At 33.9% G+C, this 26,369-nt stretch overlaps 12 protein-coding genes and 3 pseudogenes across 15 annotated transcripts, besides 4 other annotated features; 8 read left to right on the top strand and 7 right to left on the bottom strand.

Moving 5' to 3' along the window:
* Positions 1-9,173: part of a mobile genetic element that runs on past the window's edge.
* TVAGG3_0288630 (keratin-associated protein family) lies at positions 504-1,362 on the bottom strand (the record flags this gene model as incomplete). Its single annotated transcript, XM_051229074.1, has 1 exon — positions 504-1,362. A coding segment is annotated over one exon (859 nt), but the record flags the coding sequence as incomplete, so codon positions are not given.
* On the bottom strand, positions 2,131-3,186 carry TVAGG3_0288620 (uncharacterized protein; the record flags this gene model as incomplete). Its single annotated transcript, XM_051229073.1, has 1 exon — positions 2,131-3,186. A coding segment is annotated over one exon (1,056 nt), but the record flags the coding sequence as incomplete, so codon positions are not given.
* Positions 3,705-4,481, top strand: TVAGG3_0288610 (uncharacterized protein; the record flags this gene model as incomplete). Its single annotated transcript, XM_051229072.1, has 1 exon — positions 3,705-4,481. One exon carries the CDS (start codon positions 3,705-3,707, stop codon positions 4,479-4,481), a length of 777 nt encoding a protein of 258 aa, XP_051098802.1.
* On the bottom strand, positions 4,773-5,227 carry TVAGG3_0288600 (annotated as a pseudogene). Its single transcript has one exon. A coding segment is annotated over exon 1 (455 nt).
* TVAGG3_0288590 lies at positions 5,616-5,812 on the top strand (annotated as a pseudogene). The gene has a single exon. A coding segment is annotated over exon 1 (197 nt).
* Positions 5,812-6,666, bottom strand: TVAGG3_0288580 (protein of unknown function, DUF4106 family; the record flags this gene model as incomplete). Its single annotated transcript, XM_051229071.1, has 1 exon — positions 5,812-6,666. The coding sequence occupies one exon, from the start codon at positions 6,664-6,666 to the stop codon at positions 5,812-5,814; it is 855 nt and encodes a 284-aa protein (XP_051098801.1).
* TVAGG3_0288570 (uncharacterized protein) lies at positions 6,716-7,597 on the top strand (the record flags this gene model as incomplete). Its single annotated transcript, XM_001578850.2, has 1 exon — positions 6,716-7,597. The coding sequence occupies one exon, from the start codon at positions 6,716-6,718 to the stop codon at positions 7,595-7,597; it is 882 nt and encodes a 293-aa protein (XP_001578900.2).
* On the top strand, positions 7,823-8,347 carry TVAGG3_0288560 (protein of unknown function, DUF4107 family; the record flags this gene model as incomplete). The annotated part of the gene is made up of 1 exon (XM_001578849.1): positions 7,823-8,347. One exon carries the CDS (start codon positions 7,823-7,825, stop codon positions 8,345-8,347), a length of 525 nt encoding a protein of 174 aa, XP_001578899.1.
* TVAGG3_0288550 (uncharacterized protein) lies at positions 8,482-8,916 on the bottom strand (the record flags this gene model as incomplete). The annotated part of the gene is made up of 1 exon (XM_001578848.1): positions 8,482-8,916. One exon carries the CDS (start codon positions 8,914-8,916, stop codon positions 8,482-8,484), a length of 435 nt encoding a protein of 144 aa, XP_001578898.1.
* Positions 8,917-9,173: a terminal%2Cinverted (terminal inverted repeat of Maverick-2 transposon ID:TVAGG3_0288540).
* A 1,133-nt stretch (positions 9,174-10,306) lies between these two features.
* Positions 10,307-10,334: a terminal%2Cinverted (terminal inverted repeat of Mariner transposon ID:TVAGG3_0288520).
* Positions 10,307-11,444: a mobile genetic element.
* TVAGG3_0288530 lies at positions 10,403-11,444 on the top strand (annotated as a pseudogene). The gene has a single exon. A coding segment is annotated over exon 1 (1,042 nt).
* Positions 11,445-12,418: 974 nt separating this feature from the next.
* TVAGG3_0288510 (aggrephagy protein) lies at positions 12,419-19,811 on the bottom strand (the record flags this gene model as incomplete). The annotated part of the gene is made up of 1 exon (XM_001578847.1): positions 12,435-19,634. The coding sequence occupies one exon, from the start codon at positions 19,632-19,634 to the stop codon at positions 12,435-12,437; it is 7,200 nt and encodes a 2,399-aa protein (XP_001578897.1).
* Positions 19,812-20,632: 821 nt separating this feature from the next.
* Positions 20,633-21,733, top strand: TVAGG3_0288500 (RNA polymerase II transcription regulator recruiting protein; the record flags this gene model as incomplete). The annotated part of the gene is made up of 1 exon (XM_001578846.1): positions 20,664-21,593. The coding sequence occupies one exon, from the start codon at positions 20,664-20,666 to the stop codon at positions 21,591-21,593; it is 930 nt and encodes a 309-aa protein (XP_001578896.1).
* A 274-nt stretch (positions 21,734-22,007) lies between these two features.
* On the top strand, positions 22,008-24,003 carry TVAGG3_0288490 (uncharacterized protein; the record flags this gene model as incomplete). Its single annotated transcript, XM_001578845.1, has 1 exon — positions 22,097-23,977. One exon carries the CDS (start codon positions 22,097-22,099, stop codon positions 23,975-23,977), a length of 1,881 nt encoding a protein of 626 aa, XP_001578895.1.
* Positions 24,004-24,223: 220 nt separating this feature from the next.
* On the top strand, positions 24,224-24,805 carry TVAGG3_0288480 (coiled-coil domain-containing protein 153 family; the record flags this gene model as incomplete). Its single annotated transcript, XM_001578844.1, has 1 exon — positions 24,237-24,794. The coding sequence occupies one exon, from the start codon at positions 24,237-24,239 to the stop codon at positions 24,792-24,794; it is 558 nt and encodes a 185-aa protein (XP_001578894.1).
* Positions 24,806-25,117: 312 nt separating this feature from the next.
* On the bottom strand, positions 25,118-26,104 carry TVAGG3_0288470 (STKc CDK like domain-containing protein; the record flags this gene model as incomplete). The annotated part of the gene is made up of 1 exon (XM_001578843.2): positions 25,173-26,099. The coding sequence occupies one exon, from the start codon at positions 26,097-26,099 to the stop codon at positions 25,173-25,175; it is 927 nt and encodes a 308-aa protein (XP_001578893.1).
* Between the last annotated feature and the right edge of the window lie 265 nt (positions 26,105-26,369).

Raw genomic sequence — 26,369 nt, 5'->3', positions numbered from 1 at the left:
TGATGTACAACATTTTTGTCAAAAGAACCTTTTCACTTCAGCTCTGTTAGTAAATCCCGAACTCTTTGCAGCTTCATTGAATTCTTAAATGACCTCCATGGATGTTGTTCGAATACTTCTTTCAAGCTCATTTATGTAAAGTTAAAGATTTTAACCAACTCGTATCCAAGCGTGCATTGTTATATAAGGAGGCATATAATCTTTTCCATTACCTGCTGGGTCTGTAATACCAGCTACAACATGTGTATGATTTCCTGCAGTTCCACAGAAAATACCTGTGCTAACATCTTTGGGGTCAGTTGTGATATCATATCTATGCATTCCCTGTCTATCCGAACCCGCTGCAAGATTTGTATAACCTCTTTTTGTTATTGAATGTGAATGGTTTCCTTCCACAGATGTTCTTCCACTGAACCTATGCATATGTGAAGGAAGGTTTTCAATACCTATTTTCTTTGAACCTCCCATCTTCATTGACTGCGTATTAGTGTAGAATGGAAAACTGTCAACTATTTCATACCATCTACCACCAAATAAAGTGTTTGGATTTATTGGATTCATAGACGTATAAACAGCTCCTATAGGATATATTAAATCATATATGCTCATAACTCTATAAACATATTCTAAAGAACTTATGTCATTAAATACCATTTGGAATGTATCTCCCGGATGAAATGTTGCATTTGTTCCACTTTTATAATGTAATGTTAGTTCAATAGAATTATCCAAGAAAAATTCAAAAGTATCTGGTTGAAGACCTCTAACAAATTCAAATGGAGTTGCTGGTTCACCATTTATAATTTCTGTTGTAAATGTCATTGTATCTGGTTTCGAAAATTTCTTTGTTAGTTCTGCATCCACATAAGTTTTGTCTGCTTTACTGTCTAACATTGCTGGTAGTTCATGGGTTTCAAAGTTTCTGACATGACCTTCAATATTCCTGCAACTGTTATCTAAATTGTTAAGAGTATCTTTTACGCTTGTACTTGGATTCTCTAATGGTGCACTTGAACCAAGGTCAAAGTTCAGTATTATGTCATCAGCTCTAACAGTAGTGAAGGATTTATGTGTATGGTTCTTGTCAGCTTTCTTATCATATAAATCTTGAGCAGTGAATTTAACATTATTTTCATCCTCCATGACATAAACATTTCTACATCTAATGTATTTCATCGTCGTTATGTTTTCCTCCGATGTTAAACCTTGTGGAAAGTTAGGAGGTTTACAATATAATGCAGCCGCGTGCGGCGGGGCTCCGCCCTCCCCACCAGTTCCGCCAACCGTTCCTTCAATACTTTCTATAGCAACAGTTGTGAAGGATTTATGTGTATGGTTCTTGTCTGCTTTCTTATCTAACATTGCTGGTAGTTCATATGCTTCAAAGTTTCTGGCATGATCTTCGGTATTCCTGCAACTCTTATCTAAATTGTTAAGAGTATCTTTTACGCTTGTACTTGGATTTTCTAATGGTGCACTTGAACCAAGGTCAAAGTTCAGTATTATGTCGTCTGCTCTAACAGTAGTGAAGGATTTATGTGTATGGTTCTTGTCAGCTTTACTGTCTAAAGAAGTTTGAAGTTCATTTATATCGGAGATGTTGTGTTTATGAGATTTCAAAACTTTGTTCATTGCTTCGAGTTCAACTTTGTCAGCTTTACTTTTAATAGCATCTTCAAACGTTATTTTTGCCTTAACTCTTAACATAAATCTTGGTTCAACTAATACACCATTAACAGAGAAAGTAGAGGCATAAATTTCATCGTTATAACTAAATGCTTCTGGTGCTTTACCTGTGTCATACTGTACAGTACAGCTTATGTCATAACCTTTAGCACGAATGTATTTATATCTTCTTTCATTAACATTTTTTGTCTTCGCTTCATCACTTCGTGTTAAATATCCATGGTAGTCCGTTATAATCTGTTCGTCTGAAGTTATATAATGAACGTGGTTTTTATCTGCTTTTTCGGCTAATTTCTCATTAACATCATTCACTTCTAATTCAACTCTTCCGCCAGAACTCTTATTATCATTAATCTTTTTCATTAATTCGGTAATTACGTCATAAAGACTATATTCTGTTTTCGGTTTTGTAAATAATGAGTCAAAATTTCTTTTCATCATTACATCGCTGACATTAATGATATCACCAATTCCTTTTTCATTTATTCTCTTCATTAGTTCTGCAATAATGACGAATATATAATCTGTTAATTTATTCTCTTCATCGAGGGTTATAGAATGTTTTGAAATTGAATCATTAACTCCTCTAAATAAATCAATAACTTCAGGATACACGTTTTTAATGTCTTGAATAACCCGACCAGTATCCTCGCCACTATGTGGCTCTGAGCCCGTTGGGCTCTGTTGTTCATGTTCTTCGTTCCCGTCGTTACGTGGTTTTATATCTCTAACCATCATCAACGCAGCCATAACCGGAGGGTTTGTTGCTACCTGTTCGAAAATCCGTCCGTTATGTATGGTATATCTAAATAATTTCTTTGTGTTTGTTAAAACATTTGAAACAAGTCTTTTAAAACCATCTACAAAATTTCCTGTTTCACCTAATGTTCTTGCAGCATTTACAAGCTCACCCATTCCCGCTTTTGACCCCAAAAACGTCCATATTGCATTTATTTCACTCTGTATAGTTGTCCATTCAGCGAAATTAATTCCTGCATTCGCTAAGCTGAAAATGAAATTCAGTGGATCGAACTTAATTCCACCTTCTTTTTCAATTTCAACGAACTCACTAACATGAGATTTTAAATATTCTTTCGTTAAAATTGTTTTCCCCGATGTTATGTCATTAACGAAACTATCACCGTCAAAAGTTAACGAATTCAATTTCGTCGTTGATGCTTTTATTTCATACACCGCTTTATCGATAGTTTTTGGCTCACCTTCTTTAGAAGCATATGAAACATTAATGAATGAATTATATGTATTCGTGAATGAATTAAAATCAATGATTTTCATTAATGACGCCTTTAATGATTCATTAACTGTTGAATCCCTTAAAACAATTACTGAACTGTCATGGGCTTCGCCCTGGTCGCTTCGGTCTGAAAGACCTTCAGGACTCAAAGAGTCCGTTTGCGACTTTATGAAAGGTACACTGCAAACCGTCGAGTTTGGATCAAATGCTGTAGTTGGTGCAGGAATATTAATGATATAAGTCATTAAATCATTAAGTGACGTAAATAATGTTGTCGTTTTTGATTTAATTTCTTTAGCATCTGTTATATATGGTAATTTTATTTCTGTAGTTTCTGATATTAAAAAGATATTCGCTAAAATGTTTTGTAAACTGTTTTGAACAGCTGTGTAAACCGTTGAATCCGGAACTCTTACGATTTCACCATCCTTAATAAAAGGCATTGTACATGACGTAGTGCTTGGGTCAAATCTTTCGGGATTATAATTCAACATATATTCTAACGCTTCATGAACAGACTTATATACTGTTGTGTCGTTCTTCATGACAACTTCACCATTTACAATGAATGGCATTGTACATGGAGTTAAAATAGGGTCAAACTTTTCATAGTCCTTCCATGTTATGTATTTCTCGGTATTTCCATCACTGATAACAATATATTTGTCAGTAAGTGTGAGAGAGTATTGACCAAAATATAAACGTTTAGCTCTGTCAGCTTCATACGCATATGCAGCAATACTCATATTTTAATGAGAATAAAATGTTGTTCTATTTGCAAAGTACAGACCCAAACGAATACGGGACAGTAAAGCTACAAACAAACTTAGGTCTTCAGAATGAAGCGCTTGCTTTCAGAGTTGTTGACTTCAATACTATCGCTTCATTCGTTATAACAGATGAAACAGATTTCATGGAGCTTGAAATAGATGGAAAGAAGCACGAAATAAGATTTCACAATAATGTAGAATATAAGATGGAAACATTAGCTGGAGTGTTAAATGCGCTCATAAATACTACAATAAACAAGGAGAACGAAGAAAACTTAATGAATGTTAAACTTATTGCAGGAGTTTTGAAGTTCAGTTATGCGAAGGAGTTTAAGATAACACGAATGAGTCATAGAGTTCAATTGCTTCTGGGTGCATACCATATGACATGTCCTTTGAAAAGTGTTGACAAAACGATTGAGATGAAATCTGTTCCATACGTATGTTATGGTAATTGTTTATACGTTGAGTCAAAAATAGCTAATGTCACAGGTATTTCAGGAGTTAATAGTAAAGGTTCAGTAGAATATAAATCCTTCTGTTATGCAGTCAATTCAATGTTCATTCCAAACGTTCCTGTCATAGTAACTCATTTAGGTAAATGGGTTCGCATTAGTCCTCATAATTTGAAAGACATGCAATTCAGACTTGTTGACTTTCAAGGAGAGCCTGTAGAACTGAAGGCACCAGTGCGAATGACTGTTGAAGTTGACTTTTTAGAAAATATTAAATGCAACAGCTTACAAGAGAACTCAGAGCTAAAAATATAAAGTATGAATGTTATGTATTAGGTCATGAACTTTGGTTATTGCTGTTTGATGAAACAAATGAGTTAGTTATGTCAGTCAAGAGAACAGAAAAAGGCGTCAAAGGCGCCGAGCGCAAAGCGCTATATTGTGTTAGTGAAAACTGCACCAAGTCAATAAGATTAGGTTTGCATTATGAAGATGAGTTCGATACTGTTGAAGAAGTTTTGGACAGATATTACAAATTGCTAACTTGAATTTTTTTACTGACGGCGCAAAGCGCCAAGATGGGCTCAAAGAGCCCTCCTGACTGCTTTAATTTACTAAAACATATTTCAAGCAAAGCTTATAGTAAGTAGATAGTTTTGTATACTCGTTCGAATATTTATACTTAAACTCAACTCCTGTAGTTCCTGGTATTTCAATGATGCGGATGTTACCTATTTTCATGAATGGTGGCGTTTGACCACAGCATTCGATTTCAGGGTCGAGATAGTCAATGACACATTGTTTCCCTGTTATTCGTGAGATAACATTTTCAAGGTCCTCCTTTGTTAGAATTATTTGGTTCTTGCTTATAAGATTTGTCAAAAGCTTCTTATCGTCTTTGAGTAAAATTGTTTGATATAACTGAAGAAGGTAATGGTCTACGTTATCTGAAGGATTTGTTTGAACATTTGTGTAAGGGTTGTCGTTGGCTTCTCTTGAAAGAATTTGGTCCAGTGGTGGATACTCTAACTTAAACATCTGATGTAGCGTTAGCGTTTGAAGCTGTGTTTAAATTCACGGATTTCAGCTCTGGTTCTGGCTCTTTCAAACACTCTGAACTATAGTTCTTTATGACAATATTGTTTGTCGTTCGTGAGTCAACATTTGATGTTGGTTCAATTGGAACATTAACGGCACCAGCTAAGATGGATTTGCTTCTCATTTCATATAGAATAAAAACCTTTTATATGTATGAAATGAACAATATACTCGACAAGGGTTTGAATGTAAAGCTAACGAATGAAAATATTGTTGAATTCACTGAGACAGGAGCTGTGTATAAAGATGTAGAACTACTGAACAAAAGAGCTAAGGGAAGAAGCAGGAATATGAACAAAGGGTGGAAGCCTATAAAAATTTATGTCAATGATGGCTCAGGAGGTTCAAACATAAAGTATGCAGAAAGTTATAGAGTTTATGCTCTCAAAGGTGAAAAGCCTTCATTTAAGAACAGCTATTCTAACACATATCCTCAAAAGCTAACGGATGGGGAAGTGGATGATATGAATGACAGCAAAAATATTAACAGAAATGGCGACAGAGATGCATGGAATTTGTTTACCATCAGTCAATTGAAGGTTAAACTTTAAAACAATGTTGGTCGTTCCCATGGAATATTTTTGACTTTAATGGTATTAGTCATGATATGAATCTCAAGGTATGAACGAGGAGAGATGAGAGACTTATATGCTTCCCAAATTTCTTCAAAAGGTAATGTTATACCTGACTGTTTCCAAATGAGTTCAATGTCATAGCGTGAGAAACCTTGAAAGATAACGAAGTCAGTTATGAGACGTTTTATGTTTAAAGCAAGGAAACGCCATGTTTGCATAAGTATTGCTACAGTTAAGTGGTAATGTCTGACTTTAGTAATGATGTTAGCTAATGGTGAGTCTGCTTTTGACACTAAACCTTTTCCGGCGAAGTCGTCACAAACTAATAAAGTGTTTGAAGGATACTTTTTGAAGGGGTATTTTGAAAGTTTTGACAGAATGTAGTTTGTAAGTCGTTTCATATCGTAAACTCCTGAGTATTGACGTAAGTGGTGTTTGTCAATAATTCTTTCCATCTCCTCAGAAGTCTTTTGCATTCCTGACTGTATAAATTCAACGATGGCATAATATTTCCTCTTACGTCGAACGTAACGTTGAAGAAATTCAATGAGTTCGCTATCTGGAACTTTAACGACAGATGCTTGAACTTTTGACATAAATGTTTTCGCTGTTGAGTCCATAGAGTCTGAAGTTGCTGATATAATGATTTGGTCATAATATGAGTCATTTCCTAAACGTTCTGTTATGAGTATATGACGAATGAGGTTAAATGTCTTACCTGAACCCATCTTTCCACAATAGAAATACACACCATTTGAACAGAACTCATAGTCCTTACTGAAAGGAAGAATGAGAGAACTGTTGAGCTTTTCACTGCTTTCATTCATGTCTTCATCTACGTCATGTATTAAATGCTTCATTTTATCTCCATTAAAAATGCAAGTCAGAAATATTCAGAACATAGCACCGAGTCTAACTGACAAGAGTATAAAGATATACTATGAACACGTTATGATGAAACCTACCAAAATTCAAGAAAGTCAGTATACTTATGAATATCCAAGGCACTGGGTAGAGTATGTAGGAGGTGAGAAAGCTATTGAAATAAGACAAGTTAGAAGTATTCCAGCAGGAAGGACAATATTATTGAAGAACTTTAATGTTTTGAGGTATAATGATGAAACAAAGAAGCAAGATAGTTTTCCTGTTGCTGTGTATGTGAACCTAGACACAGGAGATGACATGAAAGTTTTTAATACAAAGCTTCAAACGGTAGTGAGAGAACAACTGACTGCGGAAGGGCATCCATTACCTTCAGAAGTTACCATAGCATATAATTTTGAAACAAATGCAATAGATTTTAAAGTCGTCTCTGCAAAGAAGTCAGGTTTTACATTTAATGAAGCAGATGTATATTCGAATGAAAACTTCAAAGCTATTGCATGGTTAGATAATGACGATTGCTTTAAGAAAATATTTAAATTCAGTGACTCAACGATGTCAATAGATGACCTTCGTGGAATGTTACCATCGACGTTTACAGTAGAAGGTTCAGCAGGATTGCTTACAAGATTGTCAATTGGTGGTATTTGGTCTCGTGAGAACATTGTTATAAAATCCAGTATAAGTGAATTTGCTGAAGAATCTATATTATGTCTTTCAAACTACATGTATTCGCCACCGAAGCATTATAGTATAACAAACTTTGTCAGTAAGTTTAACATAAGACTTGTCGAACCTTCTTCAATGAAAGATGTTGTGCTACCTAAAGATGGAAAGGATGGACTCATTATTGAGATGATTTTAATTGCATATTAAATGAGCTTGTTCTTGAAGGTCATTCATGATGAAATAACTGTTGTAGAAGATGTTAGCAATTGTTCAGACATTTTGAAGCGTATAGATGAGATAAGAAAGAAGTTTATGAAGCCGCAACGCGGCGAGGACGAAGTCCATGAGAATGTTTATGTTTCATTGACTTTCTCCAGTAACGAGAACTTTTATGAGATAATATTGAAGAGAGATGATTTTAATATGGTGTAAATGGTAGCTTGGACAGCTTTAGGCGCAATGGGAACAAAAGCATTAGCATTTGGAGCAAAAGCACTTGGGGCTTATGACGCAGTAAATAAAATGAGTGGAGGAAGGGTTTCGAAGACATTAGATGCAAATAAAGGGAAGATTGGAGGCTGGGTTGCAAAGAAGTTAAGATTAAATAAAATAGGGCTCATAAATAAAGCATCCAATTTGGTTGCGACTGAGTCAGAAAATGCTTTAGGAAAGGACGATGAGTTTGCAAAACATGCAAAAGACTTTAATGACCAGATGAAAGGTGAAACAATGCATTTAAATAGATTCGATGGAACTAAAGAAAATGTTTCTTCTCCACCAGTAGTTCTTCCGTATGGTCCCTATGGAATGTATGGAAATCCTTACGAAAGACCATTTGACCCATTGACTGGTGGAAGTAACTGGTATCATTACGGACGAAGAAGAAAGACAGTCAAGTTGGAGACAGACGTGAAGAAAGCAACTAAAAAGAAACCAAGGAAGAGAGTTATAAAGTAATGAATTCAACGGGTGAAAAAACAGGTGACATCTCACCACTTCACCTAAATTTATTTTTGTGCTATGTTTTCATACGTGTGAGGGTGGTGATATCATTAATTTTATATAAATGACAGAACAAAAATATAACATTTCTACTCAGCAGGAATGAGACCCTTACTGACTATGTATTCGTTTAATGCTTGATGAAAACAATGGTACATATTATCGTATGGGTATACACAGCGTCTGTTTCCATCGTCGTCGTATATGTAGAGCTCAAATCCAGTCCAACCTTCTTTTGTACAATATGTAGCTTTATTTAAGTATGCATTTATGTAGATAAGGCAATTTTCTTCATCGCTCCAGAAATAATTTTTGTTCTTTGTTGAAATAGTTTTCGTTCCTCTGCGACCATAAGGAATGTATGCAATGAACTTTGCGTCATATGGGATTGTAATATATTTAGGGTTTCTTTCATCGTCAATGGGTCTGTCTTTGTTAAAATGCATGTTTCTCAGTTTTACTTGAGTTTTGAATAGTTCACGGAAACGTTCTGGGAAAGAATCATAGTAAATGTAGTCAGACATGTCTTTGTAATGAAATAAAAAATTTAAAAAAAATAAAAATAAGGTTATTTTTTATTTAGTGAGGACGGTAGTGAATTCGTTAGTGAGTTCGTTAGTGAAGTCGTTTATGTGTCAGACGGTTTTGTAAATATTTAAGGTTAAGTTGGTGTTATGGTTGTGTTGTAAAATATACGTTACCGGTTTCGTAAAGTGTCAAAACCGCTAAGTGGTGTACGGAGGCGCGCAGTGCCACAGTACCCAAGTTAGGGATACTAACTGCTTTGATTGCTTCATCTCCTGTTTGAATTGGCAAAATTATTTGCTTTAATTGCTTCATATCTTCAAAACAATTCTGGTGATATAACCAAATGATTAGTTTTAATGCGTAAAAATATTTTGCAATTACACATTTAACTACTTGTTATTTCATAAATATGTGGTTTGATACTTTCAAATTGATCTTTTTCATTGACGATAACTAGAAACACAGAAATTGAGCTTTCTATTCAGCAGGTTAGAAATTAGGGTTTTCCTACAAGTGCAAAAAATGCGCAAAAACGATTATTCTAAATTCAATCTGTCATTTTTGCATTTTTAAAAATCAATCCGTGTAAAGCAGTCAAAAATGGATTAATTGTTTCTTTTATATTTTTGCATACTCAACCGTTGCTATTCTTTATTAATGGATTTGATTTTAAATAATGGTCAACTCCTAAATTTTTCATAAACGCAAAAAATGTGCAAATTCAATTTTAAATAATCGTTTTTGCGCATTTTTTGCAATCTCCGTAAAACCCAGAAATTGTAAAAAATAAATTAATTAAAATAAAATACTGATATAATGGAGTAATAAATATTGTCTATAATAATAAATATACCCTTTTGATGGACAAAATGCTTGAATATTTCCATATATTAGTAATGGTTCTAGACATCGATTTAAATTAATAATTTTCATTTCATTTGTATGATTTATTGATGATTCATTATTAATATAATAACGATCACTCATATATTCTTCATAATATTGATCTGGAAATGAAATTGAATCGATATAACAATCTGAAAGCGAAAAATAAAGAAATGGAGTTTCATGATATCCAAAACCAATGACATAACCTGAATTCTGTAATAGGGCACATTTGGTTATATTCAATATATTGAAAACTGTTTCTATAATGAAATAATCATCATCATTTTCGACAGAATAGTTGATAAAATTCGAATAGTTGATAAAACCGCAAGTATGCCCTGACAAAGAAAAACATCTTTGTGGTGCTTCATTATTAACAATATTACAATAATATGTCTTGAAAGTCAATCGATGCCATAATTCCAAATACATTTGAAATACTGATGTGTCGTAACTTTTATTATCAGTAAAATTTGTATATTTTAAAGTCAAATAATATAGGGTGTCCAAAGGTGCGTTTAGCACAGCGCTCTATATGAGACTATTAAAGGAGATATATGCTGATTATAAATATATAATAAAAAATATGAATATATGTATATGATGAGTATGTTGTATTTTGGCGCCATGCCGGGATATAAAATGAATTTTGAGACAAGAGGCGGTTTCGCGGGAAATTTTGGCGGGATTTTTTTCATTTTTTTAATGAATCATAAAGAAAACATCCTCGCTCTTGCAAAAAAATGCAAAGACTGTAAAAAATCTACGAGACATTGGTAAAATGCTTCGGTATGGATGCTCCTAGCTATTCCACTGTAACGTATCATGTTAGGATGTATCACTTCATGAACAAAAAGGCGCCCATCATAAAAATTGACAAAAAATCGCCGGATCAAAGAAAAATCAAAGCAATTCTTCAAGCGCTAGATGAAGACCCAAGAGCATCACTCAGAAGGATAGAGGAGATGACAAAGATACCACGTACAACAGTCAGTTATTATCTGCACAATTATTTGAACTACAAACTAGCGTATACACGTTGGGTTCCGCACAACCTTAATTCAGTTCAAAAAAAATCTAGAGTCCAATCTTCGAAAGAGCTCCTCTCTATATTGGGTGCGTATCAATCCAAGAAGTTTTGCTTTTTAGTAACAGGGGACGAGTCTTGGTTTCAATATGCAACAGAAGCCAAAATCATGTGGATCCCGAAGGATGAAAATCCGCAAACATTCCCGAAGAAAAAAATTGACACACCAATGATGATGTTGTCGGTTTTTTGGGGCGTGAATGGCATCATCGCAATTGATATTCTTCAAAAACCTAATACGATGAATGCTCAGTATCTAATTGACAATGTTCTTACTCAAATTATCAATTCTGATGAGTTTGAGAAATCCAAACAACAAAAACAAAAGTTTGCAATTCATTTTGATAATTCAAGAGTTCACAAAAGTCATAAGGTAATGAATTACTTGGTGGAAAACAATGTCAAAGTTGTTCCAAACCCAATTTATTCACCTGATATTGCCCCCTCTGACTTTTATTTATTCGGCACGCTAAAAAAGAGAGCTGAAGGACGCGAATTCGCGAGTCCAGATGATCTTGAAAATTTTGTAAGAGAGCAATTTGCGCAATTCACTGTTGCAGATTGTATTTTACCGCAGCTACATATTGATCCATCTTCAATTCTTAAATGTTTTTGGCTTTCTAGTGCAAAGGTTATCCGTATTGCGGAACCCAATGTATTTCGATCAGTGCAAGAATCAAAAATGCAAAATCGATAGTTTGATAGAGAACTATTAGCTCTCATAAATATACTGCCTCCATCATCTTTATTATAGCATGATGTGAATCCACAATCACTGTGGAGGAAAGATATTTCATCTCGTTCAATAGTAATAGGACGCATTGTACACATAACAAAGCTGCATTTATATGCAAAATACTGAGATATATCCATTGACGTAACATTTTTGTTTTTCTCATTCGAATGAAATTCTCCATTGAACGAGTCAGAATAAAACTTATTCCATATACTATATGGTACATTATCGCTATGAATTGCTCCTTTTGTTCGATAGTTTTCCTTAAATCAATAAAAACGTTTCTTCATTTCATTTATTTCTACCAATAATTCTTCAACGATATTAGTTAATTATATACTAAAAGATGTTTCGGAATTAAATGATAACTCGCATATAATTCTGAACTTTAATAGAGTTTCTCATTGAAATTTACAATTTCAATAAATTTCCGTTGTATCACAATTTTTGAATTGATCAGAAAAAACTGTAATTTGTATAATTTTTTAATTTATCTACAAAACAAAAAGATTTACCATGATGTTTCAATATGAATGAGATCTGATTCAGATAAACCTAACACTTCGTTAAAGATTTTTATATATCTGTTTTCTTGATTCTTTTTTTTTTAAAATCTAAGAATTTTTCCATTTACCAAACGAACCTGGAGTTTATTTGGATTATTCTTGAAATATTCCTGGTTTGCATGCCTTCTGAGTGTTCGATTTGATCAGAATTGAAATTAAAAATAAACAATAGATTTTTATAAACAAGTAAACAAAAATAATAAAAATAAATAATATAAAACAAAACAATTAACTAAATTACATTTGAATTGGATGTATCTCGTATTCACCATTCTCACGAACAACAACAAGAGATTTCATCTTATCGGAATATTCCATGCGACAGATCTTGCCTGAGTATCTGTTGTATTTCGGTGAAAACTTCAAGAAGAATGCTTCTGAAAAGTTGACAATGCCACTCAAGTTGACTGCGATGTAGTCGAATCCACTTGTTGATGACCATGTGACAATAGAATCTGCAACAGACTGGACTTCTTTCTGTCTGATGAATCTCCCATTGATAGTGTAACATGAGATGAATTTCTGTCCGCTTTTGTCGTTCGAAGATGTGACAATGAATCCCCATGTTTTTGTGATACAAATCTGATGAACTGTGAAATTAACCATGATGTTCCTGATTGTGTCGCCAGTGTACAAGTCAGCGACTGTGATAACACCGTCTTCTGTAGCAATAACAACAACACCGAAGTTAAGAGAAATGTCTAAACATGTGACTTTGCCGCGGTAAAGATTTAATTGTGTGACTTTTTTAGTATTTCTGTTGATGATTTGAGCTGTTGAATCATTGTATCCTAAAACAATGAATTTAGAACAGCCATTGATCACTGTCATGTTATTGAAAACAACTATCTTGTAGTCAGTAACATTACCACTGTGCAAGTCAATAGAAATAACATGGTTCAAGTAAACTGTGAAACATTCACTTCCACAGAAAGATAGAAATGCAGGTTTGACTGAAAGATTCAATAAACTTGTTGGTTGTGAATTTTGTGGGAAACTGAAGTAGTTTCCGTTCTGTGTCAAACCTAAGATCTTAAGGTTGTCGTTCTTGGCGAATTCGATTGATGACATAATGATCTGTCCGAATCCGATTTTTCCATAAAAAGGTGATGAAAATGGAGGATTGTCACTTTTGACACTTCGTTTTGGATGAGGTTTTTGGAACAGTTGTGGAGGGATTTGTCCAATTTGTCTTCTCGCAACAAACAAGTTGTTTTGTTCTTCTTCACTCATAGATGATGTTGTCAAATGTGAATTGATGTAAAATCTTGGATCATAGATATTATTTGCTTTTATTGCTTCATCTCCCGTTTGTTTGTATCCCCAAACTAAATCAATCCAACTATGCAAATTCTCAGAGACAAAATTCGATTCCAATAATTTCCTGTGCAAATAAACAAAATGATCTGCACTTTCACAATTCCATGGTAATTTAACATCTGGTATTTTATCGAATTCATTTTCATTCAACAATATCTCAGGAGTGTTGAAGAATTCTGGACTTAACTCTGTGTAATTCGTCTCTTTTGTAACGATTTTGTACATGTCACTTAAATCTCTCATTTGGCGATTTGGATCTTCGAAGTGTCCGCCTTGTAAATCAACTTGTTTAGATGCAAATGGTTCAATCCTAACATTGTAAACATTGATTGTTAAAGGAGAACTTTGTGGTGAACTGTATAAAAAGTGACATTCCTGATAGAAATCTTCTTTTAATGATCTAAGTCTTTCTTTTCCGATTGCGCCGATAGGAAGTGTCAAATCTCTGAAAAGTGACGAATTTAATTGGTCAATTTTTATATTGTCGTAAACAGACATAATCCACGGGAAAATTGGGTAACAAGACAAGTTATTGAAGGATCTTCCAGAGTGGAAATTCAAGCGAATCAAGTATTCGTAATTAGAAATTTCTCCTTTCGCCCATTTCTTTGTGAACTGCAAATCTTTGAAATTCTCCCAGAATTTCTCTGATTTTACAATGTTAACTATGTTGTTTGAGTTCAATGATATGTGTTCAATGATTTCTTTTAACTTCTTATAAGTGACTTTTTGTCCGAAATCAATGAAATACGACTTGGAATCTAAAAACAATTCAATTGCAGTCAAAAGGTGACAATGATTTCTGATTGCTACACCTTGAATTGTTTGGAAATCGATTTGAATAATTCTTTTCGTGTCGAATTCGATTTCAATGCGTTTCTTGAAGAGTCTGAATACACCTTCTTCTTCCTTATTGATTTTGATCAATGTACATCGTAAATCACAAATAAAATTGTCACTTTTTGTGATTAATCTTTGCGGAGACACATTTTTAGAGAAAACTTCTTCTTTTAGATCCAAAGAAATTGATTGTCTTATGAATTCTCCGAATGCTAGATGCTTCACAGGGTGTTTGTTGACTTTGAACAGGAGAGGGACACCGTATATACATGTTTTCGATGATCTCTTGAAATACTGTTTCTTGTTGTGATCCCAAGGACCACATTTCGCATTTAACTGGCTCCACAATTGGCTCCATGAATGTCTCCACGTGTCATTGTCACTTCTAATACTCTGTAACATGTTTACTTGACTTAATGTCTTCAAACTAACTTCACTGTTGATTCTTGGAGCGGTTTTGACAATGAAATTGTGAGATTCTTCCACTTTTTGATAGAAAACTGTCAAAAATCTGGAATTTGAGTCAAAATAATTCTTTGCAAGTAAAGAGTAGACAGATTCAATGATTGGATTGAGTTTGTTAAGGATTTCAAACTTAGTTCTGTCGTTTCTTTCCTTGCAACTGTAGAAAAGAGTCTGGAAAAGAAGAGAATCCTCTCTAATGAATGAATTATTCGCGTCAAATTCAGGAAGATTCGATTTCTGACATAATGCCAAATAGAAACCAATCAAAATCGCGTAGTTCTTGCAGCTAACGAGCATGTTCTGGCAGATATACTTGTATAGCTTCATGGCAAACTCTAAATCCATCCATTCGTTGTTTTGAAGTTTGATTCCTGGATAATTACGGCCGTGTTTCACGTTTCGGACCAGTAAGTTCTTGTAGATTAGACTTGTATTGAAAATATCCTTGAAATCTACGAACTTCTTGATTTTATCGCGATTTGGAGAATTATCAAACTTCATTTTGTTGGATTTGAGCCTCATGAACAGGTATACTGAGGAATATTCGATCAGATCAATCATTTTCTCTTTGTTTCCTTGGTGATTTTCGAAATATTTTTTGAGAAGATCAGAAATAATGAGATCTGAATCAGAATTCAAGCATTTTGCAACGAAATCTAAGCAGATGAATAGATGTTCGAAGGTTACAATTTGTAAAACCCAAATTGCCATTTGGTATTTTCTATCAGAGTCTTTTGTCAAGACAATGAAGATGCAGCACCAAATTAGAAGCAAGTTCTTGTTAGTGATAGACTCGATTTGAGCTCCAAGACCTAAATTAGTCAAAAGAAGTGTTTGATATTCGTCAGATTTCTCATTTGTGCCAAGAGAGCACCAAATGCACAAAGGAATGATATCCATGAATATCAAACTGTTGTTTGACAAGTATTTGAAGATGTCATCTGTGATATATTTCGGACTTAGAGAAATAATGAAAGATTCTGTGGTCCAACTCAAGTTTTCCTTAACAAATATCTGCTTATGGTGTATATTAATCACAATATCAATGATAGTTGTGATGAAGTGCTCTGAATTAGATTTATTAAACAATAATTGGAAGCGAACTACATCTTCTGGCATTAATCCTATTGTCTTTATCTTCTCAGACTTGTCAATGATGCGAGACATCAAGTTAATATACTTCATGACCTGTTCATTGTTGTTAGATTCGTAAATGTAGTAAAACAAGAGGTCGAAATCGCCTTTTGTGAAGTTATATGATGCTATTATGTTGCAAATGTTAATAATATCTTCTTGGATCATTTTGAACAATTCAATGGAAGAAGTTTTCTCTGAAAAAGTGGAATTTTCTGAGTCGGAATTTTCCCCTTCAACTTCGATTTTCTTGGAAGCAGGTGTAAACATCTCATCGAGTGGTAAGGAAGAGTAATCGCTGTCACTTTGTGGAGAAAACTTCTCGTAGCTGTATGTTAAATTGTAAAGAGGGAAGAAGAAAGAGAAATTACAAACAATTTGAGCGATTTGAAGATCATGAGTGAACAAATCGGTTGACCAATGGCGTATTATCTTATGCTGGTCAACTAAGCTGGCTCCTTTCCATATTGGCATGTAAATTAAAATATCTCGGAAAATTTTCTTTTTCAATTCTAAGTTTGAAATCGATCTGAAGAGCGCGTATATCTCAAGATACAAATCGTAGTTCAAATAGAGCGTCTTGTTGCTTGTTTGCTCTAATAAATAAGAAATTTTTCCGATATTTTCGTTTCTTGTGAAATTATACTGATCGTTATCGTTATACAACAACATTGTGAACAGTCTGACCACATTCTTCATCTCATTTTTGTTGACTTGTCCATCATAATTTGCAAAATTCGTCGAAGTAAACAAAGGAAGCAGTGGTTCTAAGTTCCATAGCAATAGATATGTTGTAAACCTGTTGTCGTCGTATGATTTCTTCTGTTTTACTGAGATTGCCTTGAATGTCAACAACAAATTTTTCTCATTTGGATAAGAACTGAAGCAATTCATGTCGTAGAACTGGTTAACTATATCCAGTTTGGTGTTATTAGATATAAACAACTGACTCAGCTCAACTGAAGCGTACTTTTTCCCTGGTTCTTGTGGTTTAAACAACAATCCAGATGTTGAATCTGTAAAACTATGGAGATTGAACTCGCTGAAGTGGGAAATCTGTTCCATATTGTATGAAACTATAAGAGAAAACGATCGATTACTCATTTTAAGGAATCTAAGAGAGATCATTGTCCATTGATTTGGTAAAAATTGGCTGGAGATGGTTGTTTCGGTATCATAAAAAATCTTTATCGATCTGTTATGAAGATAAACCTCTAATTTCTTATTTACGCCTCGATCATCTAATGTCAAAATGTGTAATGGCGAAAAATCATCGGAAATTTCTGTATCAAAATATCTAACCCAGAACAAAATTGAAAATCCTGAGCTCAGACCTTGTATTGATTTGATATTATACTCTGAATAACTTGGATCTCCAATTGTGATTGTTGGACCATATAATTTGTAGTTGCGTTTGATTATAGTGTTCAATGTGTCCATGTATAACTGATAATAAGGAGACTTGACAAAAGAATTTCCATCTTTTGATTTTATTGGAGTCAAAAGAGTTATAAACTTATTGACAACCTTCTGTGATGTCTTAACTAATACGAGTTCCATGAAAATATCAAATAATTTCTTCAATTTTTGGAGATCTGTTTCATTTACTTCAGAACTCTTGAATCTCTTAGCTTCATCAATGATATAATCATCTACTCCACCTTCAAAGCATGAAATACAGTTCTCTTTGTTATCATTGCACATCTTAAACGTATAATCTAAAATTCTATTACAAAATTTGGTTCCAAAGAAGAATTCTATGGTTAGTCTGAATGAATTTGGCTCTAATATAATAGGGTTATCAACTTCTTGTGGGAATCCTGTTGAATAATCCAATAAACTCGAATATAATAAATCTAAATCTTCATTTCCAAAAATTTCTCTAGCGGCTCTTAGCATGTTATCACAGTCATCAGCTGTTAACGGATATTTCCTGCAACTTCTGAAAAAGTCAAAGTTTTTTAAGAATCTCAGACGAGATTGCTTCGAAAACGAGAAATTATTGAGATTCTTGAGTATGCTTGCCTTGTATATTAGGAATATATCCAAACCAATATAGTCCGCAATGTTCACGAAGTTAGAAAACAAATCCAAATATAATTGTAAGTAATTTTCATCAGCAGCGTGGAATAAGACCTCAGACATGACATATCCATAGCTTTGGAATATGTTTGAGTAGTCAGCGTTCTTCTTCAAGAACGAATTAAAGAAATTAAAAACATAATCTCTCATTTCTCGTTCGTAAATCAGATTTATGAACACATTCATGAATGATACGTTCTGAAACAGTGCTTCCACTATCTCATCTGACTTAGAAATCTCTTCAATGTAATTTAATAAAACTTTTCTTGCCACAAAAGCCTCAAAACAAGGATTTATGTAGCAGTGCTGCTGAAGACTCTCAACAATGACCGAAATGTTGTTGTGCGGTATATATTTGACGAAGCTAGGCATCATAGAACACCTTAATAAAATATCTGCCACGAAAAGTGGGTATTCTTTCAGTCTGGAGATGAGATCGAACACGTTCGTTGGCTTCTTACTAATAATAAACTTAAGTGCATTTGACCTTATTGTACTCATATTCTCGAAATTTTCTCTTGGTGTCCAAAAAGTGACAGCTAAGTCAAAAATCTCTAGTGTATAGATAAAATCTATTGTAAATACTTGTGCGTTAACCTCGGATGCACGTTCCGCAATGTATAGGAAGTACTGGAACAAAATTCCTGCTTTTGGTTCTGAAATGTGTTTTTTTATGTCCTTAAGGAACGATGAAAGTATTGCATTCATGCACTCCGTATCATCGTGGAAGCTCGAGAAGATGATTTCGAGGATGTTACTGACAATTTGTGGAATTTCGATATCAAACGTAGGTTTGTTAATATTTTCGGGCATAATGAATGCAAATTTGTTTGAAAATGTTTCATCTAAAGGTGCCGGTTGGAAATTATCTGATAAAATGTTACGAAATGGTTCATAATGATTTACTAAGTCTAAAGGACAATCTTTATTGGCAAGAGATATGAAATATATTAAGTATGGTCCTATGCGTTCGCAAATATCAAGATGTTTGATAAGATTGCATTTATAAATTATTTTTTGAAAAACTTCGTAAACAATTATATTAGGATTTGGTAAAATGAATAGTCCGGGTGTGATAGCTGTTAATATCCTATCGGCTTGGTAAGACTGTAATTCGAATCTCGTTAAATTCGTAATAATTGATAATAAAGAGTAACCGAAATCAGTATTAAAGGATTGCTCGGTGGAAAAGTATGTTTGTGCGAGATACGTTGTTAACTCAATGCATTGTGTTTCGACACTTTCTGAGTAGTTTATAGTAAAAGAATGAAATTGCGCAATAACACTTGTAGGAATTGAATGATGATTGTTATGATATGCGATATAGATTGTATAAAGGAATGCTTTCTTGGCGATAATCGATTTCCTGTTTGTTTCGATAATTACTAAAATATTATTTAAAATTGTTAAAAGATTAATTTCGGTTTGCAAATGAGCAGGAAGTAATAAAAAAGCAATGAAGTTATGAAACATATATGCCTCGATGTATTCTGAGTACTCTATCGTTTTATCCAATTGCTTTGGTAGAATTGCTAAGACTTCTCGGAAGAACGGAAACGAATATCCGCTTTTAAGGATGCAATTAATAATATCCATCACGTTATTTGTTTCTATCGGGTGAAGGAGTTGCTCTATTGAAGATGGAAAGCGTAATTCATTCAAAAATCGATATTTCTGCTCGTTCTGGTGATACAATTCCGGCTTTAAAACACTACTGAACTTAATAATGTCAATTATTAGTGATTGAAAGTCGGAATTTAAGTCCATTTAAAAAATTATCTGATGAAAAAAAAATTCTTAAAAATGTCACATTTTTGACAAATCAAAGTAAGGCTCTATGGATGAATCAGATTTTTATTCTTTCTGATTAAAAAAGTACCATAGTTACTAGAAATGTGATGCAGTATCTTTCGTTTCTATGAATTCTCTCATAGTTTGATATCGGTCGTATGAGGAGTATGAGAAAAGTACAAGAATTAGATGTACAAATCGATTTTAAAAAGTAAATTATATACATTTATTACTTTAAAATGAGAAAATACTCTAAATTTTCAATATTCAAATTTTGGATCTTAGATTTTGAGTAACAATATACTCACATTTATTAAATAATATCTCAAATAATGCTATATTGGCTATTAATATCCTGATCTTCCATCGAGTTCTGGAAAATGGCTTCAGATTATGGCATGTTAAGTTTATACGCTGTGCACTGTTTATAGTATAGAATAAAAATGCTGTTCGCTACATTTATCCACCGTGAAATTCACAATAGAAAAATAAATAAATATTCCAATCACAATTTGACGATATTTGACCAAGATCATAGATTTCCATTTGTAATTCATCATTCTTTCATCATTGTCTTTCTCACTTTTAATAAATTCAGTATTGTGAAGAACAAAATCATACCGATAGAAAAACTGTACGTTTATTATGTGGACGTTTATTTGAATCAAAATACTCAATTAAACGTCCACTTCTCAATTCTCAATTTTTTACATTTTATTTTAGAATGATCAGTGATACTAAGGAAGTCGAATTGGCAATAATTTCTTTCAAAATTTTGTAAAAAAATAATTGATATGAAAAGCTGAACGAGAAAAACATACGTTTAGAAAGCAAATGAGTTCAGAGAAAGCAACCACAGGGAACGAACCTTTGGCACCCACCCGCATGAGAATGCGATCTGTTCCAACAAGATTCTCCTGGAGAAATAGTGATGGCGGAAGGTATAAAACACGCAGCGAAAAGAAAAATCGTCGTGACAAGAAGAGACGCTATGGTTCTGAGAAGTGGGCAGATGCACCAGTTACAGACTTCATCAATGGATCATGGACCCGCGAAGAAGATGAAGCTATTGTAGACTGGGTAAACACACATGGACCTACATCTTGGACGAAGCTCGCAGAGTCTCTTCCAGGTCGTATTGGAAAACAATGCCGCGAGAGATGGCACAACTCTCTCAACCCTACACTTATCAAGACAGGCTGGACTTTAAAGGAAGATCAAATCATTTGCAAGTTTCAGTTCAAGCTCGGAAATAGATGGGCTCGTATTGCAGAGATGCTTCCAGGAAGAACAGATAATGCAGTAAAGAATAGGTGGAACTCTACACTTAAGAAGAGGGCTTCACAGATTCTTGCTAATCTTCCACCAAGTCCTAAAAAGAATGCCACAGAATCTTCTGAGGAAGATGAACCAACAGATGAATCATTTGACGATGAACCAAAGACAGCTTCTTCTCCACATGCTATGGAAGAAGAGAAACCATCAGACGAAGAAGAAAAGAAGAACATTGACGTTCCTTCACTACCAGATGAATTACCTTCGCTCGTAATCCCAACACCAGCTTTGGATAAGAGTTCAATTGTATTTACAATGCTCTCTCCTATTTCACCAACAATGAGAAATTCAACATTCTTCTCATCATTGGACAAGGATTCACCAAAGGTGGATTGGATCGATTGCTGGGACAACCATGAACAAGAGATCACAGAAAGCATTGGGCAAACTCAAATGGGATTGTTCGACATCAGCTGCCCTGATATTTAATCATTTGTTTGAAGGTAATTGTTATGTGTGTTCATTTAAAAGCTTTATTATCGTAAAATTTGTATTTTTGAATTTTTCTAAGTGGATATCAAATGGAAAATCTATTGCCAAGGTTTAGATCATTAGAAACATAAATATTTTAGTTTCATCCGGTTATAAGATCAAAAATTCAATGAAATAGAATGTATAATAGGATTGACTTCATTGAGTTTTATGAATCTGACATTAGAGATTGAGCCACATTCATATACTAATTACTATCATAGCTACATATTGAGTAAAACAAATGCTAATTATGCAAAAATAATATTTTTTTATTGTTTGGTATATGTTTTAACGCGAAATTTGATTTACCTTTTGGATGATAATATCTAGCACAAAACCTTGCCATACGATGCATAAAATAATTTCAATCTTTCATTCAAGGTTCTCCGACCAATAAACAATCGATTGCATCCTTATAATACTAGAAATATCTTTGGAAATGCAATAAAAATGTCATAATGATTGAGAGAGTTTGCGCCGCACTCGATATCTCAATATGGTGTTGGTGCGGCTACGAGGTAAGCTCTCTCTTTCTCATAGATACATGTGATGTTGTTACACGAATTGCGGTCGGAATTCCCGTAGGAATGTATTCTTATGCATGGCTAATATTTGTTCTTAATTTAAAATACGAATTTTCAATTCTACTCGGACTCTATTCAACATTAGGCTATTTGGTAGCTGCCATACTCATTCATCTTCTTAGAAAACAACGAAAAACACCAAAAGGTTTTCCACTTAAAGAACTTGCACTGATATTAGGCTTACCTATGTTATCAATGCTAATATTTATGAAATTTTCATTCTTGTACAAAGGAGATATTACAAGAGGTGCTGTTTATGGAGATTTTCCATTTCACATGAACATCATCTCTTCTTTTGTATACGGGTGTAACAAGAACAGACGATACCTATTCGATACTGTTTCTCCATTTTTCGCTGGAGTCAAACTTGCCTATCCAGTTCTCGTAAATTTCCTCTCTTCAATCATGATAGGCTGTTTTGGATGCAGAATGACAGAAGCTATACTGTATCCATCAATACCAGTTGCATTTTCCATGCTTTTACTTTTTAATCAAATTGTTGCGATTTTTACTCGAGAAAGAATTACATGTTGCCTTGCTCCATGGCTATTTTTATGTCTTGGAGGTCGCGGATTCTTCAGAATCTTCAAGAAAGAAGCAGTAGAAGACTACGGAATTGATTTTGTCCATAACTGGGGTGCAGATAGATATGCATATTGGCTTCAAACAGTAATGCATGTCCTATTACCACAACGATTATCCTTATTCGGATTACCACTTTCCTATGCTTTCATGGTAATTATAATGAGATCAAAATTTACCAGTGTCAAATCCTTTATTTTAGCAGGATTGATAGTTGCTCTTATGCCACAGATTCAAGCTCATGCTCTCATTGCAGCATTCGAGTGGTTGCTTGCTTGGGCAGTGATTAACTTCAAATGGAAACAACCAAAAGAATGGTGGCCGCAAATCAAATGCTACATTGCGTTAGGAATTCCTGCTTTGACATTAGGTATTCCTCAACTTGTTCCTTATATGGAACGCTCACAAGAGAAAGGATTCTTTACAATCAACCCTGTTTGGAATGATGACAAACTTAATTTCTTTATTTTGTGGTATGATGGATTATATATGTTCTTTTTGATTTCTATCTTTGCTGGATTTGCTGTTCTCACGAAGAGACAGATAAAGATCTATATTCCTGCTTTGTTTGTCTTCTTCTGTAGCAATATAATGCATTACCAACCTTGGAACATGGATAATTCTAAAGTTTTCTACGCTGGTTGGATTCCTTTTGCTTGTGCTGTTGTTGCAATTTATTTGATGTTTTTGTCAGACCAAGAAGGTTTCTTCTTCCAACTTTCTAGCTTATTGCTTCTCCTTGCTTGTATATTCTCAGGGCTATTGTGTATTTTAATACACATGCTTAATTCAGCCACTCAATGGAATCCTTATGAAGATGTCTACGGATTCGCAAAACAAGTGATTGATAAAACAGATCCTAAAGGAATTTGGCTTGCAGATTCTTTCCATGATCATCCAGTTGCAACATTAGCTGGTAGACAGCTTCTTGTTGGTTATAGAGGATGGCTTATGTCCCATCATCTGGATGAAACAGAAAGAGAAGATGAGATGCGGAAATGTGTGAAAAATCCAAATAAAACGGAGTGGATGGATAAACACAATGTAACGTATGTAGCATATCATAAGCAGTCGCATGATGAAGTAGACATGGATTTCAACGTTTCTACAAAATGGGATCTAATTATTGATGATCCAGCTTGGAAAGTCTATCATAGAAATAATGTTCGATAATATATTAGCAATTATTTGTAAAAAACTGTTTTCTATTTTCTATTTCCACTTCTTTTTTCAATGAGTCCTATAGTGATCACATCAATAGATTCAATATAAGGAGAAATGTAAGGAAAATAGTATTTTAACAATAAAAAAGAATTAGATTCTGTCTTAACTGAGAATAGGCAGATGTGTTTTCGAAGAAATGCGTGAATTGATTTTAGCGAATGTTTAAAATTATTGTCACTTTTTTCCGTTTTAAACAAAAATTTGGTGAATGCATCCAAAAAAGCAGCGCGGACCACCAAAAACTATTCCATCAGTAGATTATAGAATCGAATCCGAACTTCATGAACGAAATTTAAACGCAGAACTTGAGAGAAAACGCATCGAGCAAGAAAAGGCAGAAGCCATTGCAAGGGAAGAAGCCAAGAAGCTGGCAGAGATTAAGGAAGACTGCAAGCAAGTTAATGACGATAGAAATGAAGTTATCAACGATATCACTCGTGAATTTAAAGTACAACAGAATGATTTCCATAAGAAAATAGCAGAGCTTACAGCAGAAGCAGAACGATTAGAAGGATTACTTTCTGAAACGAAGATGCAAATTCGTCATACTCAGGAAGATTTTGATAGGCAAAGAGCTCAGAAGGATGAAATCATCCAAAAGAATATCATTAAGTCAGAACAAATGGCTCAGGAGTTCCGTGATATGCTTAAGGGCACACTCGTTAAGATGAGTGATCGTATTGAAATGTCACGTGAGTCTGAAGAAAACCAACCATTGTCTGAATCAACTACAACTTCTACAGAACAAATTATTGAGCAAAAATAAATGTCTATTATTAACGTATATATAAAATGTTCAATTTTTAATTTTAACATGAATCCTGTTCTAGTAACTAAAATTGTGAATATTTTTAAATCAAATCAATATATTCTCACACTACATGAAATAATTCTTTATATCTTTAATACAGAATCATAAGAAAATGAAAATAATAAGTACTCATACAAAATAACATACTATTGCATTGTTGCGGGACACATAACAGAAAAAAATTCTATCATAAAAAAATATCCACGTGTAAATCAAATAGAATGTATATGTAATAAATTTTTGGATCATAAATGACTGCAGGATTGTATTATTACTACAAAATAAAGAGAAAACAATTTGGTATTTTCATGAAATAAAAATTTAAAATGCAATTTATTCAGTAACTGGTTCAATTTCAACAGGTCTGCACTTTGCCTTAATCTCTGGATTAAGATCAGCGAAGTATGGGTGGTCGAGAGCATCCTTAGCGCTAATTCTCTTAGCAGGATCATATATAAGCATTTTCTCTATGAGATCGATAGCAAGTGGGTCAGCTCCTGGAAGAATATCGGCAAGATTGCGCTTCCTGAACTTAGGGAATGTAGAAGAGTATGATGGTAATTCTGTGACGCCTGGCCATGTTTCCTCTGTTGGTGTGCCAAGAATCTTAAATATTGAGAAGAGTTCATCAATTTCTGAATCGCCTGGGAAAAGTGGCTTTCTTGAGATCATTTCAGCAACAATAGCTCCAGTACTCCAAATATCAACTGGAAGAGAATAGAATTTAGATCCGAGCAAGATTTCTGGTGGTCTGTACCAAAGTGTAATGACTTCATGTGTATAATTGCGGAGTGGTATTGTGAAAGCGCGAGCTAAGCCAAAGTCTGCCAATTTGATGAGACCAAGCTTGTTAATTAAAAGATTTTGGGGTTTCATATCACGGTGAATAATACGATGGCAGTGGCAGTAGCACAAACCAGCGAGAATTTGATAAGTATATGACTTGATAAGATCTGGCTTGAGAGGAACTCTCTGAGAATCAAGGAATTTCTTAAGATCGTATTCGAGATATTCAAAAACAAGAGTAAGCTTGCCCTGTGAGTTAATAACTTCATTAAGACCGACAACGTTTGGATGGTGAAGCTCTTTTAATATAGAAATCTCACGGATTGAGGTTGGTGGGATACCTTCTTCTTCCTGATCGAGACGAATCCTTTTAAGTGCAACAACTTGGTTTGTGCGCTTATCAATAGCTTTAAAGACGACACCATAGGTGCCTTCTCCAAGCTTTTCCTGCTTTTGGTAATTAAGCATAGACATCTTTGTTGGAAATAATAAACGAGCACAAAGTCACTTTTTATGTTTACTTATAGTCTTATTGCTTTTTCAAGGAGATGTGTGTTTTGTATTTTATGGGATGATAATCTTTATTTTGCTCAATTAATAATTAAAATGTGGTTCGAAATGGCAGGAGATTACAAGAGGTTTTAGAGAATAACATTTATGAAAACTCCTTGATGATCACATACATATGATTATGGTTTAAAATGAATTATAAAAAAATTAAATTTGGATTCAAAAATTTTAGGT

Source organism: Trichomonas vaginalis, chromosome V (assembly GCF_026262505.1).
Source record: "Trichomonas vaginalis G3 chromosome V, whole genome shotgun sequence".
NCBI lineage: Eukaryota > Parabasalia > Trichomonadida > Trichomonadidae > Trichomonas > Trichomonas vaginalis.
The sequence above is the reverse complement of the archived record's forward strand: the minus strand, read 5'-3'. Positions and strand labels throughout refer to the sequence as shown.